The sequence below is a fragment of the Spinacia oleracea genome, chromosome 4 (genome assembly GCF_020520425.1).
Source record: "Spinacia oleracea cultivar Varoflay chromosome 4, BTI_SOV_V1, whole genome shotgun sequence".
Classification (NCBI taxonomy): Eukaryota; Viridiplantae; Streptophyta; class Magnoliopsida; order Caryophyllales; family Amaranthaceae; genus Spinacia; species Spinacia oleracea.
Window position 1 is genome coordinate 107,377,118 of NC_079490.1, and position 17,905 is coordinate 107,395,022.

At 37.7% G+C, this 17,905-nt stretch overlaps 1 protein-coding gene across 1 annotated transcript; it reads left to right on the forward strand.

The window, feature by feature from the left end:
- Positions 1-13,985: 13,985 nt before the first annotated feature.
- Positions 13,986-17,676, forward strand: LOC130471777 (probable E3 ubiquitin ligase complex SCF subunit sconB). Its single transcript, XM_056842077.1, is given in 7 exon segments — positions 13,986-14,096; positions 14,193-14,300; positions 14,469-14,764; positions 14,766-14,817; positions 14,902-15,099; positions 15,188-15,269; positions 17,420-17,676. Coding segments are annotated over 7 exon segments (948 nt in total). The 3' UTR covers positions 17,521-17,676.
- The last annotated feature ends 229 nt before the right edge of the window (positions 17,677-17,905 follow it).

Here is a 17,905-nt window from a genome sequence, read left to right on the forward strand (position 1 = left end):
GCTACAACTATACGACTAGCCACAGGCTGCCGGATTTCATCTTTTACGATAAATATTTTACAAGACTGTTGTCACAAAGTTTGTTTTCTACGCAGTATAACCTTTACTTGTGACTTGTCAGTTTTTTTGTTTTTTTTATAACGGAATCAAGAAAGATTATAAATAACGTAAATAAATATCACATAAATTTAACGTGGTTCATTAAATATGTGTTAACTACGTCCACAAGCAGAGGAGAGAAAAATGTATTGATCTTGAGAAGTACATGTTACAGAATACGACTATGTTATAACTTAGAGAGTTTATGTATTACTCTCTAAACAGATGGGGAAAAGCCCAAAAAATAGGCCCAAAACAGATAACCTTAGTCCAGAACAACAAATACCGTAAAGATCGGGGGCGGTGCAATAAGGGGCATGACTTATTCAAGGAATATTCTAACAAATATCCACCTTGACTTAATCCTCTCACAGAGACGGATGCCTTAAATGCACCAAAAAAATTCAGACGTACCGGAAACTCCTATGCTCAGATTTTGCCCACAAAGGGCAATCAACAACTCCTAACATTTAGCAACTCCAAATAATGTTGAAACTGAAGGAAATAATGCCCTTGTTCCAAGTATGCATTTAATGTTAAGTCTAATAAATGCGGTTCAGTATTAATTAACAAGTTAATAATTCAGTGAGATCAAGTGAGCTGAATGCCTAGCTAGAGGCCGCTTCAGTTCAAGTGGAATTAATGATATTAATCCACAGCTTACTCTTGACTGAACCCGTAGGGTCACACAAATAGTACGTAAACGGATCAAGTATTTAATGGCATTAAATACTCCATCTATGGATATTCGGAATCGACGGATTTTGGTTTCAGTGGGAGCTGAGATCGTCAAAGGCAAGCAAATGAATACTCCGGAAACGATGATATTGCCGGAAACGAAAATATGGATCGTATCGGAAATATAAATATTATCCAAGTCGTAGATGTTGCCGGAAACGGAAACATGGTACGTATCGGAAAATATTATTGGAAACGGAAATATTGCCGGAATCGGAAATATTGCCGGAAACGGAAATATTGTCAGAATCGGAAATATTATCCAAATCGGAAAATAATTCCGGAAACGGAAATATTAAATATTTGTTCTAAACGGAAATTAATTCCGGAATCGGAAATATTAAATAGTGTTCGTATCGGAAATGAATTCCAGAATCGAGAATTTAATCGGAAGCGTATTGTACGAATTAGCATCGGACGAGGCCTGCCAGACGAAGGCCCAGCACGAAGCCGGGCCATCGCCCAGCAAGCCGAAGCACAACAAACACACGCCAGCCACGCCAGGCCCAGCGCAAGGCCAGGCCCAGCAAAGGCCAAGGCGCGCGCGGGCCGATCCTCGTGGGCTGCGAGCAGCGCCTGCTCGTGTGGGCCGCAAGGCCTGCGCGGGTTTGTGCGATGCTCGTGCTCGTGCAACGCTTGTGTTTCAATACAAATCCTAAAGCTAATAGAATTTGTTCTATGATTAAATCCTAATCCTAATAAAGATAGAATTTGTTTAATAGAGTTTTAATAAGATTCTAATTAAATAAATTAGTATCCTAATATGATTCCAAGTCCCTTTTTATAACTTTATAAATAGGTGCCTAGGGTCACATATTTATATCGAGAATTGAAGTATTCAAAGGTAAGATTTTCGAGCAAAAATCAGCCACAAACACTTGCCCTATTAGCCGAAATTTATAGTACCTTATTGGCGATTCTAGTTGGTCAAGCTTAAGGCGGATCCGGACGTGCTGTGCACTATCTACGGAGGGACAACACTTGGAGTCCTAAGGACTTGTTCTTGTTCGGTTCGAGCGCAGCTAGGGAGGGTACGCTACAAAGTGTATGCATCTCAATTATGCTAAATGATTATGTGTAAATAATATGTTTCCTGGCTTTATGGTTTTTCCGCATGATTTATGTTTATTCATATGTATCATAACCTAACAGTGGTATCACGAGCCTCTTATTATTTTCATAATCTAAATTGCATGAACATAGTTAAATTTTACAAAATTGCAAAGAATTAAAGGGGTGATTAATTTTCGTAATTAATTGCAAATTGCGTTTATTTAATTATATGTACGCAGTTTTTCGGTAGTTTCTTCGTTACTCATCCAAATCGAGTGATTTTTGTGTCAATTCCGCATGTAAAAGGCATTCTAAAATTTTGACAAAATTTTTTTTATTCGCCGAAACCCAGAATTCCCAAATTCGAAGCCTAACTATGACTTTTCGGAGGTTTTAGTTTTTCGAACGCAAAAGTTTGTAAATTTAAGATGTTAAATTGAATATTTGGGATTCTTGTTGATAAATCTTGAGTTTTTGATTGACCTACAGTATATGTTTAACAACTTTGAATGCCTAGACTTGTTAATTATACAACCTAATTTGTAATTATGATTAATTTGTTGAAATTCGAATAATTTAGAATTGATTTGTTTTTCATAATTAATTAATAATTTAATTAGGTATCCATGATTAAAATCCACCATAAAAATTGTTAATTTGTGTTAAATTTTAAATTTTTATGACCTATATTTGAATCCATGTTAATCGGAAATTAATTAATTAATAAATTTTCGATTTTTCGCCCTAAAATTATGAAATTAATATGATTTATTAATTTGTCATTAATTTTAAATTAAAAATTTTAAATTTTTATGAAAACGCCCATAAATGTTGCACGCACAAAGCAATGCAAGCTACGTGTTACCCTTAAGGGGTGTTGTATAGTGCGGGCATGCAACGACGAGCAAGGGAGCTCGTCCCCCGTGCGGTACGAACGCAGCGAGCGACAAGCTATGCGGCTCGCAAGGCCCTGCGCTTAGGCGTGCGTGCAGGGCATTGGGCGAGGGCATGGGCACAAGGCATAGCACGATGCGTGTGAGGGCAGCAGCACGCTGCGCCAGAACGCACCATGCACGCCAAGGAGCAGCAGCCACGACGCAGCAATGCTGCGCGCAGCGTAGCGCGCAAGGGCTGCGTGTGTGCGTACGGCTGTGTGGGGTATGTGCGACGATCAATAGGCACGGGGCATGGGCCTCGTAGCTCGATGGGGCTTGGGCACAAGCCCAAGTGCCTCGTCTTGCAAAGTATTGATGCGTTTCGTTTTAATTTTAAATTTTCAGTTTGGAAATAATTTTAATTAAATTTAAAAATTAATTATTTAAATTGGTTTCTCGGATTTGCTTTTTAAATATTATAATTATTAAAAATTTTATTTATACTGATTATTTTACTAAAATTAAACCTTGAATTAATTTAAATTCATTTAATTCAACTGAAAAATAAATTAACTCAATGGATTCAATTATAATTTTATATAAGCTTTAAATTTTAATTAAATTTGTATCTTTCTGGTTAAACTAGAAATACATTTTTATGTTTAAAATTAGTAAAACATATAAAGTTATTGGTTTAAGTGGGAGTATTTTTAGTCATAAACTCTTGATTAGGTCTACAAATCCTTAAGGTTAAACAACTTGATTAGAATTAATAAGGACTGAATAATTGGTAGATTATTGGTGCCCTTAATTAATTGCTGCAAATATTTATGTGATGCAAACAACGTGTTTTTACTAACCAGCTATGTGGGCCATTCATGATAATGAATGGGTGAATGGTATATATTGTATATGTATTGTTTTGCAGGTTATGAAGTGACTAGTATTGCCCAAATAGGATAGAAAATATGGTATGCGTACCATTAATTTGAATTTAATTGGTCTAAAGCACCAAATTTGTTTTTCAATTCAAATATGGTCTGCGTACCATCAAATAGTTGTAATTAGTTTAATTATAGCTTATCCTATTTGAAGAAAATGGCGCCTCCCACGGTGAAATTCAAGACGGAGTTTCCAATCCATTTTCAAGACGGACTTTGAAGTTGAAGCTTCAAGATGAAGTCGGGCCATACTAGATCACAATTATCTTATGCATGCTTTAAGTTATTTATTGCTTTTAAATATGTCTTAAATATGCAGGAGATTGTGGCTTGATTATGTTGCATGATTAAGGATTTTAGTTCACTTAAAATCTAACCAACATAGTAAGAGCCTTAAGTTCCAAACTTAAAATTGAGTTAAAAGGTGCCATGCCAAAATAACACTTACTTGGATATCCTTTACATCGATCTTAGTAATAGGTTTCCGCCATAGCGAGTTGTTACTTATCGATACTAAAGGGGTAAGGTACACAAATAATTGTGAGTACATGTTAGTTTTGGTGAAACTCAACGATATAAGTAAGGAGTCCGTTTATGTCGTGGCAAAATCGATAGGTTTACCTAATAAGTTCTTAGACATACCTATCAACCAAGAGTAGTTTTTAGACTATTAGCAAAAGGCTTTTGCTTACCTAAAAGATTTTAGAATTGAGTCTAAATACATAATGTGCTTAATTCTTCAATGGGTTTTAGGATCTTGGAATCATTTTATTCACACCTGCCGGAACACATAACTTGAATAAAATGCTTAATGAACATTAAATTATGCATGTATGCTAGAATTTAAGTTTATTAAGAGAAACTGTGAATGATTATTTATTTGTTTATTCTTTTTCAATTGTAGTTTTAATTATGGCAAGCAACAATTCATTCAACATTCGATCAATTCTCGAAAAGGAGAAGTTGAACGGGAAAAACTTCCTTGACTGGCAAAGGAACTTGCAAATAGTTCTTATGCAGGAAGGAAAGGAGTATGTCCTGGAAGAGGCGATGCCCGAAGCCGTAGGCGAAGGGGTTACTCAGGCAGCCTCAATCGTTGGATTGATGCCAACAAGGATGTGAAATGTCTAATGCTTGCAACCATGAGTGCGGATCTACAGAAAACGTTCATCAACTCAGATGCTTTCACGATCATCAGTGAGTTAAAGAACATGTTCCAAGATTTGGTTCGGGTCGAAAGATTCGAGACTCATAGGCAAATTCTTGAGACCAAACTTAAGAAAGGCGAGCCCGTAAGTCCACATGTTCTCAAAATGATTGGACTCATTGAGAATATGAGTCGGCTGGATCAGCAGTTCTCTCAGGAAATGGCTGTAGACACCATTCTCCATTCTCTTCATAACGGGTATGATCAGTTCAAGCTGAACTACAGTATGAATAGTCTGGACAAAACGCTCACTAAGCTTCACGGGATGCTGAAGACCGCTGAAAAGACGCTCAAAAGTGATAAGCAAGATGTGCTTATGGTTGGTGGGGGCAAGTTCAAGAAATCTGGAAAGAAGAGGAATGCTAAGAAAGGTGGCAACAAGGCCAGCCCAACTAAGCAAACTGGCGCCAAATCTGAAAAGAAGAAGGTCAGTCAACCCACTTCTGAATCTGAATGCTTCTACTGCAAGAAGAAAGGGCATTGGAAGAGAGATTGCTTGAAGCTAAAGGAAGATCAGAAGAACGGAACAGTCGTTCCATCTTCAGGTATTTTCGTTATAGACTGTATACTTGCTAATTCAACTTCTTAGGTATTAGATACAGGTTGTGGCTCACACTTATGTTCCAATTCACAGGGACTAAGAAGAAGTAGAAAGTTAAGCAAGGGTGAAGTCGACCTACGAGTGGGAAATGGAGCACGGATTGCTGCATTAGCTGTGGGAACTTATTATTTGTCGTTGCCCTCTGGGCTAGTTTTGGAACTAGAAGAGTGTTTCCATGTTCCAAGTCTTACTAAAAACATCATTTCTGTTTCTTGCTTAGATGCTAAGGGATTTTCCTTTTTAATAAAAGACAATAGTTGTTCGTTTTATTTTAAAGAGATGTTTTATGGATCTGCTAGATTAGTCAATGGACTTTATTTATTAGATCACGACAAACAAGTTTATAACATAAATCCCAAGAACGCCAAAAAGGATGATTCAGATCTCACCTATCTGTGGCATTGTCGATTAGGCCATATAAACTTGAAACACATAGAAAGACATCAAAAGGAAGGAATTCTAGAACCATTTGACTTAGAGGATTATGGTAAGTGCGAATCATGTTTACTTGGAAAAATGACAAAGCAACCTTTCTCTAAAGTTGGAGAAAGAGCAACTGAACTATTGGGTTTAATCCATACAGATGTATGTGGACCAATGAGTACAAATGCTAGAGGTGGTTTCAGATACTTTATCACTTTCACTGATGATTTCAGTAGATATGGTTATGTCTACCTAATGAAGCATAAGTCTGAATCCTTTGAAAAATTCAAGGAATTTCAGAGTGAAGTAGAGAATCAATTAGGCAAGAAGATTAATGCACTGTGGTCTGATAGAGGCGGTGAATATCTGAGCTATGAATTTGATGACCATCTTAAAGAATGTGGAATTCTATCAGAATTGACTCCTCTTGGAACACCACAATGGAACGGTGTGTCGAAACGGAGGAATAGAACCTTGTTGACATGGTCAGATCAATGATGGGTCAGGCCGAACTTCCAATAGAATTTTGGGGACATACACTAAATACAGCCGCACTCACTATAAATAGAGCTCCGTCTAAAGAAGTTGAAAAGACTCCATATGAGTTATGGTTTGGAAAGCCTCCAAAAGTGTCTTTTCTTAAGATTTGGGGATGTGAAGTATACGTCAAACGATTAATTTCAGACAAACTTAATCCGAAATCTGACAAATGTATCCTTGTGGGCTATCTAAAGGAAACAAAGGGGTATTACTTATACAATACATCTGAGAACAAGGTGTTTGTTGCTCGAGATGGTATCTTTTTGGAAAGAGATCACATTTCCAAAATGACAAGTGGGAGAAAAGTAGACCTCGAAGAAATTCGAGTCGAACAACAAACTCTAGAGAATGCTCAAGATGACATTCAGGATGAAACTCAGAGATCTTTAGAAGTTTCTGGTGAGAATCATGGACAATCTAGAGATGTAACCCCGCGTAGATCGCAGAGCTATAGATCTCAACCGGAAAGGTACTTAGGTATTTTGACGAACGAGAGCTATGACGTTCTATTACTTGAAAGTGATGAACCTGCGACTTACAAGCAAGCTATGACGAGCCCTAGCTCCAAGCAATGGCAAGAAGCCATGCAATATGAATTAGACTCCATGTCTGAAAACCAAGTTTGGGATTTGGTCGATTTGCCAGATGGCTACCAAGCCATTGGAAGCAAATGGGTTTTCAAACTGAAAAAGGACAAGGACGGAAAACTTGAAGTTTTCAGAGCTAGATTGGTTGCAAAAGGTTACAGGCAAGTCCACAGAGTGGATTACGATGAAACTTTTTCACCAGTTGCAATGCTAAAGTCCATTCGGATAATTTTAGCAATCGCTGCATATTACGATTACGAAATATGGCAGATGGATGTCAAAACCGCTTTCTTAAACAGCGTTTTAACAGAAACTGTGTTTATGACACAACCTGAAGGTTTTGAGGATCCAAAGAATGCTAAAAAGGTATGCAAGCTAAAGAAATCAATCTACGAATTGAAGCAGGCATCAAGGAGCTGGAATATACGTTTTGATGAAGCAGTCAGTGACTTTGGTTTCATCAAGAACGCAGACGAATCTTGTTTGTACAAGAAGGTCAGTGGGAGCAAAATTGCTTTTCTAGTATTATATGTCGACGACATATTACTTATCGGAAATGACATTCCCATGTTAAACTCTGTCAAGATTTGGCTTGGGAAATGTTTTTCGATGAAGGATCTAGGAGAAGCACAGTACATACTGGGCATCAAGATTTACAGAGATAGATCTAAAAAGATGATTGGACTTAGTCAAAGCACTTATATTAATAAGGTGCTTGAAAGGTTCAAGATGGAAGACTCCAAGCGAGGCTACCTACCCATGTCTCATGGAATAACTCTAAGCAAGACTTAGTGCCCAAAAACACTTGATGAGCGTAGACGAATGACTGGGATTCCATATGCATCATTGATTGGTTCAACAATGTATGTTATGATACGTACAGGCCCGGATGTTGCGTACGCACTCAGTGCTACGAGCAGATACCAGTCAGACCTAGGAGAGACACATTGGACTGCTGCCAAGAATATTCTGAAGTACCTGAAAAAGCACAAAGATGACTTCTTGGTCTATGGTGGAGATGATGAATTAATTGTTAAAGGCTACACGGACGCAAGTTTCCAAACCGACAAAGATGATTTCAGATCACAGTCTGGGTTTGTCTTCTGCCTCAACGGAGGTGCAGTAAGCTGGAAAAGTGCTAAGAAAAGCACCATTGCGGATTCTACAACTGAAGCGGAGTACATTGCTGCACATGAAGCAGCAAAGAAGCTATATGGCTAAGGAAGTTCATAGGTGAACTTGGTGTAGTCCCGTCCATTAAAGGACCAATAGCCCTGTATTGTGATAATAACGGAGCTATTGCACAGGCAAAGGAGCCTAGACACCACCAAAGAGTCAAGCATGTACTTCGTAGATTTCACCTTCTACGAGAGTTCGTTGAAAGAAAAGAAGTCGAGATAAGCAAGATTGGAACTGATGACAACATATCAGATCCATTGACTAAACCTCTGCCGCAGGCGAAGCACAACTTGCACACTGCAGCTATGGGAATCAAGCATATTGGAGAATGGCTTTGATGTCCTTGATTAATGTTTTAAAGTTTTAGAGTTTAATACTTTGTAAAACATTATTGGTTAATCATTCACAATAAATGAATAGAATTCATTTTCCATTTAATTTGTGGTTTATTAAATGATGAGTCCCTTCAATTTGACGAAATATTCAAGATAGACTGTAAGGACCAGTCCTGTGACTAAGAAATGTCTATCAAGTGAACTTGAATGTCAAAAGTTGAAAATGGTCCCTGGTCGGCGTTTTCTATAAAGATGGACGCATAGAAAACGTTAGACGACTAGAATGCAAGATGACTAGTAGTTCTGTTTCTTGAACTATGTGGACATGGCAATGTCGTAATCACTTGCATAGATACTTACTTTGGGAAGACTAGTATCGGACATACCTATGAAACTTTACTGTAAGAGATGAAAATTTGTCATAAGTAAATTTCATTAAAATTATTAGACACTAAATCCTCAATACCCGAGTGATTTGAGATTACTTGTATGAGAACTGGTTACTTTGACGTTGACCAACCGTCGCACCGTAAAAGGAGGCTATAAAGGCAACGCTCAGGTAATCACCTATCAAACGAAGTCTAATCTCAAGATCGCAAGATTGGGATTGTCCTCCCATAAATTGGGATGAGATGCTAAAAAGTTGTACAAGGCCACTCGGAGAGCTAGAAACTGTAAAATGCATGGCCGTGCTCGGATGAATCATAGGCTATGATTATCTGTTTATTTGATCAGTTGAACTCTGAAACCGAGAAACACCTCTGGACATAATAAGGATGACAACTCTTACCTTATGTTCAAGAGCAAGCATCGAGCGACAAAGGAATTAGGAAATGCACACATGTCCCTAAGGACAAGTGGGAGACTGAAGGAAATAATGCCCTTGGTCCAAGTATGCATTTAATGTTAAGTCTAATAAATGCGGTTCAATATTAATTAACAAGTTAATAATTCAGTGAGATCAAGTGAGCTGAATGCCTAGCTAGAGGCCGCTTCAGTTCAAGTGGAATTAATGATATTAATCCACAACTTACTCTTGACTGAACCTGTAGGGTCACACAAATAGTACGTAAACGGATCAAGTATTTAATGGCATTAAATACTCCATCTATGGATATTCGGAATCGACGGATCTTGGTTTCAGTGGGAGCTGAGATCGTCAAAGGCAAGAAAGTGAATACTCAGGAAACGATGATATTGCCGGAAACGGAAATATGGATCGTATCGGAAATTTAAATATTATCCAAGTCGTAGATGTTGCCGGAAACGGAAACATGGTACGTATCGGAAAATATTATTGGAAATGGAAATATTGCCGGAATCGAAAATATTGCCGGAAACGGAAATATTGTCAGAATCGGAAATATTATCGAAATCGGAAAATAATCCCGGAAACGAAAATATTAAATATTTGTTCGAAACGGAAATTAATTCCGGAATCGGAATATTAAATATTGTTCGTATCGGAAATGAATTCCGGAATCGAGAATTTAATCGGAAGCGTATCGTACGAATTAGCATCGGACGAGGCCTGCCAGACGAAGGCCCATCACGAAACCGGGCCATCGCCCAGCAAGCCGAAGCGCAACAAACACACGCCAGCCACGCCAGGCCCAGCGCAAGGCCAGGCCCAATAAAGGCCAAGGCGCGCGCGGGCTAATGCTCGTGGGCTGCGAGCAGCGCCAGCTCGTGTGGGCCGCAAGGCCTGCGCCGGTTTGTGCGATGCTCGTGCTCGTGCAACGCTTGTGTTTCAATACAAATCCTAAAGCTAATGGAATTTGTTCTATGATTAAATCCTAATCCTAATAAAGATAGAATTTGTTTAATAGAGTTTTAATAAGATTCTAATTAAATAAATTAGTATCCTAATAGGATTCCATGTCCCTTTCCATAACTCTATTAATAGGTGCCTAGGGTCACATATTTATATCGAGAATTGAAGTATTCAAAGGTAAGATTTTCAAGGAAAAATCAGCCACAAACACTTGCCCTATTAGCCGAAATTTATAGTACCTTAAAGGCGATTCTAGTTGGTCAAGCTTAAGGCGGATCCGGACGTGCTGTGGACTATCTACGGAGGGACGACACTTGGAGTCCTAAAGACTTGTTCTTGTTCGGTTCGGGCGCATCTAAGGAGGGCATGCTACAAAGTGTATGAATCTCAATTATGCTAAATGATTATGTGTAAATAATATGTTTCCTGGCTTTATGGTTTTTTCGCATGATTTATGTTTTTTCATATGTATCATAACCTAACAGAAACTTGCTACGTATAACCGGCTTGATAAACATATCGGCTGGGTTATCAGCAGTACCCACTTTGTTCACCTTAATTCTCTTCCCACTTCTAAGAAAATGATACCATACATTGATGTGATTGGTCCTCTAATGATGGACTTGATCCTTAGCTAAACAGATTGCACTGAGACTGTCACAGTACTATATAGCATGTTCATGATGTAGACCCAACTCATTGACCAATCTTTTCAACCAGATTTCCTTTTTTGCTGCTTCTATCAATGCCATGTACTCTGCTTCTATAGTAGAAAAAGTCACCGTAGTTTGCAAAGTATCTTTCCAACATAACTTCCAACTGAACCACCAAGAGTGAAAGCATAACCAGTCATATAGTGTGAGAGGGTAGAATTGAAAAAACACGGCAGGGCGCCTCTAAAGGAGTATACGGCCCGCACGACTTTTTACCTCTGGATGTGGCAAGCATTTTAAGTAAATAAGAACTAATTGTGGGCGTTAGCCTCTTTTTTACTAGTCTGTTGGAGTCTCCATTCAGTTTAAGAAAACTGACAAAACCCGGTTATCGTGATATGCCTGGAATGCAAACATATTTGCCTCACAACGGCCATAGGTTCCCTTGTGATCCCTGGTGTGGAGATCCCTTAACGTACATCCAACGGAGTAGAGATTGAGAGTTTGGGAGACTTTTACTAATACGGGGAGTTCCCAGCAATAGCCCACGCGGCGGTCCTTACTATTTCAATGCGACGACGAACGGGACATGCGTTATGCTATGTTAGTAATTTGAGTTGGTTTTAATGCACAAATATTTACTAAATAGTTGTCAAAACGGTGATTTAGATTGATTTAAGGTACCTAGCAATAACCAGTTTGTCCAGAGATTATATGATATAGGAGTGAGTAATATAGCAGATTAAGTGAACAGATTTATATGGTGATGAAAGCTGTAAAAATATAGATTTCAGGTTATAGTATAGTGTAGGCTGTATTGGGGTTCTCAAGAACACCTACCACTTGACTTTGCTAGATTTCCTCTTAACTTTCGAACTGTAACGCCCTGACCTCTAATTCATGGAATTAAGCAGCGGAATTAACCTAATTCGGTCGGGACATTATCGCCGTAACTCCATCTTGGAAATTACCAGGCAACCATCAATCATAAGCTATTAAAACTCCAAATTAATAAATAATCATTTTTATTATCCAAAATAAAAGTACATACCTTACTAAAAGTCTTTAATTAAACTATTAAAACTTTAAGCATAAACAAGGTGAATATTATTAAAGTGAAATCCTCGCCACTACTCGTTTCCATCGTTCCCAGCAGTACCTAAAACAGAAAACAAAATAGGTGAGCCTAAGACTCAGTAACGAACTATTCTAGCAACGTAAATTCATTTTAATTCATTTTAGTTAGTAACACAGGGAGAATAGAATAATGTAAAACATTTTATAAAGCCATTTATTTAATTTTCATAACTTTTGGTGCACATGCTAGTCGTTGGCAAGTATGACATGGTGGAACGTCTTCAACGATGGACCGCTGTCCATAAAACATGGGGCCTGGGCCCAAAAACATGAGAGCCTTGGCTCAATGGGCGGATGCCCCATGGGTACATGCATGACCGAGAATAGAAACCTGTGAACATAGACTGCCAAACGGACTAGGTCTTTCACTTTCCTTTATCATGTTTTGTTTAATTTTACTTTTTTCTTAGCCTTTGTACTTCAGCTGAAGTAACATAATTCCTTTAGGTCATGTGATCGAAATAAAACATCATTTAGATCATGAGATCAATTAAATATTATTTCTTTCATGGTTTCTCATGAACATCATTTTATAAGAAATTCAATCAAGTCATATTATAAGAGATAATTCAATCAAATCATATTTCATTTCCCGCAATTCATAAAACGTGTCAAAACACTCAGTTCATAAATTCAATCATATCGTCACACTAGTAGAAAAAACCCCTGTTGCAGCCCCCTTGTTGCAGCGTACATGTATTAATACGCTTCAACAACCAGTAGGTCAACGTGGGTCAAACCCTTTAAAGGGTTGTTGCAGCGTACAAATTAATTGCCCTCTGCAAAAGAGTTTTTTGCAGCGTACAAAGTAAAAGCCCCCTGCAATAACCCCTTTATTTTGCAGCATACGTGTAAAAGCCCCCTGCAATAACATGTTAGTAATTTTCTTCGGCTTCAAAGTTAATTCAGACCAAATATTTCATCTCAAACGCGCCCACTCCCTTCTTCTTCCCTCAGCGTTCCCTGCATCTCGCCCGTCGCTGGTGGTTCTCGCCAGTCACCGTCGCCTCTGGGTCTCTCCCGTTGCCGGTGGTACTCCAGCAAGGGTCTGTTTCCTCGCCTCCTCACCGGTGGTCCCTTTCTCAAAAAACCACCTTCCCTGCTCGAAAAACCACCAATGAAGTCCATCCTTGCTCGAAAAACGAAGCTACTTTCCTCGGCCGGTGGTTCCAAGTGATATTGTTGCTCGCGAACCCTCTTCTCCGTCAATCCTCGCCGCTGCAAGTAACTTTCTTCCCTTTCCCTCTTGATTTTCGTTTTCAGAATTAGGGTTTGTTCATTTATATTAATTTTTTTTTTTGTGGCAAGTTGTTCATGGGGGAAGATTGAAGCTGCTATTTCCTGGTAGACCTGTATGTTGAAAATTCCAATTTTTATTTGGCGTTATCCATTTTTGAGAAGAATGGTACGCAACTGCAGCGAATGCTGCTTCTACCTGTTTTAGGTTGAGCATTTTGTCAAACTTTATTTAGCCTTTTTCCATTCTAGATTATCTATTGTTGTTGAGCCTTGAGCCTTCCCTTCGAAGTTAGCTTATAGCTCGATAATGTTTTATGTCCTAGCTTGAAATGTGGACTTGATTAGGTACTTAGGTGTTTAAGTAATACTGATTGTTAATGCCCGCAGGCTTCTTAGGAGAAAGGAATTTGTATTTTTTATTTTGAATTACAATGAAATTGCATACTGATGTTTGCTTATTCGACGGTCTAGCTGCTATAGATTTAACTTTTATTAACTGGAATCTATGGACTTGTGGGGGTTTGATTCTTGTATATTATTCTGACTTGCTAAAATCTCTATCAGGTATGAGTTTAAAACAAATCATGGAGAATGGATCACTTCAATGAAACCAAAGTTTGGGGATAATGTATCCGGACGTGTTCGTACAACAATCAAGTCAGTACCTCAGAATGTAAAAAAGTTCTGTATAAAGTCCTCATATGGGAAACCAGCTGTGAGATTTTGGTAGGTAAGTACATCTCATTCAACCAATTTTTTGTTTGTTTTGGCATTTCTTGATTACTGTTTTGTTGTATGATGAGCTTGGTAGCTGATTGGTGGTTTGTTTACTTCTTCATGTGCACACGATATGCAGTGTATTTCCTTTGTTTTTGTCTTTGTCTTTTTTGTTTTTGTTCTGGCCGGGGCCGGGGCGGGGGTGGGGGTGGATTGAGTGTTTTGAGTCCAGCAACACTAGATCCATCTTCTGATTATGTCTCCTGTTATGCTATTATGAGATTCGTGTATGTTGATTTGTCCAACTTGATTTATAAATTATGAGAGTTAGATCGACAATTGAGCTGACTAATCTGTTGTATCTGTCAAGATATGGAGAGCATGGTGCTTAACTGTGCATTCAATTAGCCATGATTGCGGGGCCATTGCCCTAAATTATGAGACTGGTTTGTCATTTTTGAAGGGGAGTACTAATGGTCTGTTTATTGCTTGTTTTGTTTCTTTAGCTCTGTTAGTGGGGTTGCCAAGATATGGAGTATATGTTGCATTTTCTCCTGTAAGTGACAATGTAGCAACTGCCTCAGCTGATCGTACTGCAAAGTTGTGGAACACAGATGGCACTTTATTGAGAACATTTGAAGGTCATTTAGACCGCCTAGCTCGTATTGCCTTCCATCCATCTGAGAAGTATTCTTGCTTTGGAAGGCCACATCAAACCTGTAAATTTCTTCTCTAGTCATTAACATTTATTTTTGTGATGCTAACCCTGATTGTTGACTCAGGTTTTTTCTTTTTCCTCTCAGGTTTATGGAGTTGATTTCTCTCCTAATGGCTATCATTTGGCCACTGGTTCTGAGGATAACACTTGTCGGATTTGGGACTTGAGAAAGAAAAAGTCATTGTACATAATTCCTGCCCATTCAAAGCTTATTTCACAGGTCAAATTTGAGCCTCAGGAGGGATATTATTTGGTCACTGCTTCATATGATACAACTGTTAAGGTATGAGACTTGGCACTCAATTACTCTCAGTAGTCTGTTTTGTTAAGTTACAAGGAGTGTTTTGTATCATTTTGCCCTATTTCATCAGGTATGGTCATCTCGAGACTTCAAGCTTATCAGGACATTGTCAGGACATGAAGCAAGAGTTACACCCTTAGATGTCATAGGAGGTAAGATCTTTTCTCTTGGTAAACTGTAGTAAAAGTGATGCGTGCAAAATGGGAACTTATAGTAGCATCTCATTACAAGTTTATAACTGTCATCTTGGGATGGAATTATGGTAAAGTTTATGGAAGTTGCCACTCAAAAACTGAATTTGTTTAAATACGTTACATTCAACAACAGAGATAAAGTGAATGCAATTTGATATAAAATATTGTATGGGTAACCTATCTCTAAGATCTCACCTCTCTCACTAAGTCTCACTCCAGCGACAAATCTGAAATTTGACTACCTAAACAACCAAAATCCGCCGGGAAAACAGTAAATCCGGCGTGTCAAGGGAATAGGTGGCATGGTTGGGTCGTTATAGGTCATATATTGAGCTAAAATGACATTTTCGCTCCCAACTTTGAACTAAAGAACCTAAGGACTCATTTGATTCTTATTACATGACTAATATGCATAGTTTTAAGTTTCTAAAACTCATTCGAACCTATTTATGCACATTTATGGCTCGTTGGGTCGTTATAGGTCATATATAGAGCTAAAATGACATTTTCGCTCCCAACTTTGAACTAAAGAACCTAAGGACTCATTTGATTCTTATTACATGACTAATATGCATAGTTTTAAGTTTCTAAAACTCATTCGAACCTATTTATGCACATTTATGGCTCGTTGGGTCGTTATAGGTCATATATAGAGCTAAAATGACATTTTCGCTCCCAACTTTGAACTAAAGAACCTAAGGACTCATTTGATTCTTGTTACATGACTAATATGCATAGTTTTAAGTTTCTAAATCTCATTCGAACCTATTTATGCACATTTAAGGTTCGTTGGGTTGTTATAGGTCATATATAGAGCTAAAATGACATATATAGAGTTAACTTATTACATGATTAATATGATTATTTTTATGTTTCCAAGATTCAATCCAATCTATTTATGCACGTTTGAGACTTGTTTGGCCATTATAGGTCATATTTAGGCTAAAATGACGTTTTCGTTCACAACTTTGAACTAACGAACCTAAGGACTCACTTCCAACTTATTACATGATTAATATGATTTTTTTAAGTTTCCAAGACTCAATCCAATCGATTTATGAACATTTGAGACTTGTTTGGTCGTTATAGGTCATGTTTAGGCTAAAATGAGGCATTTTAGCTCCCAAGCTCCCAACTTTGAACTAACGAACCTAAGAACTCATTTCGAACTTACTACATGATTCATATGATTAGTTTTAAATTTCCAAGACTCAATCCAATCTATTTATGCACATTTGAGACTTGTTTGGCCATTATAGGTCATATTTAGGCTAATATGACATTTTCGCTCCCAACTTTGAACTAACAAACCTAAAAAATAATTTCAAACTTATTACATGATTCATATGATTATTTTTAACTTTTCAAAAATCAATCCGATCTATTATGCACATTTGAGACTTGTTTGGTCGTTATAGGTCATATTTAGGCTAAAATGAGACATTTTCGCTCCTAATCTTGAACTAAAGAACCTAAAGACTCATTTTAAACCCTTTACATGATTAATATGCTTAGTTTGAAGTTTCCAAGACTTATTCCAATCTATTTATGCACATTTAAGGTTTGTTTGGTCGTTATTGGCCATATTTAGGCTAAAATGAGCATTTTCTCTCCCAAATTTGAAATAAAGAACCTAAGGACTCATTTTAAACCTTTTAAATGATTAATATACTTAGCTTTAAGTTTCCAAGACTCGTTCCAATCTATTTATGCACATTTAAGGTTCATTGGGTCGTTATAGGTCTTATTTAGGCTGGATTGACATTTTCGCTCCCAACTTTGAACTAAAGAACCTAATGACTCATTTTAAACTTTTTACATGTTTAATATGCATAGTTTTAACTTTCTAAGACTCATTCCAATCTATTTACGCACATTTAAGGCTCATTGGGTCGTTATAGGTTTTATTTAGGCTAAAATGACATTTTCGCTCCCAAATTTGAGCTACATAACCTAAGAATTCATTTTATACCTTTTACATGATTAATATGCTTAGCTTTAAGTTTCCAAGACTATTAGGACATTGTTATTAGTTGCTTGAATGTTAAAGTGTGATATTTAATTTGAATTTAATCTAATGCTTAGTTGAAATTTCTGTTTTTGTAAAGGTCTACACTCCGAGGAATGCGCCTATACTAGTGAGGAAATTGATGTGGTTCGTGAGCAACCGGCTAAGTGTTTTACCCGCAAGTATTTACTATTGGCTTGAGCGCGCTTGATCGAGGTGGTTTAGTTGTTATAGAACAATCGTTTACATTAAAATGTATGCGTACATTGAAATTGGAACGTATATTTGAATGTAGTACGTGCACTTTGGTTTTGGGATATATATATATGTATACAAAACACCAGTTATTATTTTTTATATTTGTTCTACAGGTTACGATATTTTATTTATTGTTGTTGACAGGTTCCTATATTTGGTGCAAGACACCCTAGGTATAGATAAATAAAACTAAAATTTTCCCGCCAAAAGCACAGCTTTGTTGCAGGGGGCATATACTTGTTCGCTGCAACAAGTGTGTAAAATTAGGCAAAAATCAAGACTTGTTGCAGCGTACAAAATGATGTACGCTGCAACAGACTGGTTTGTT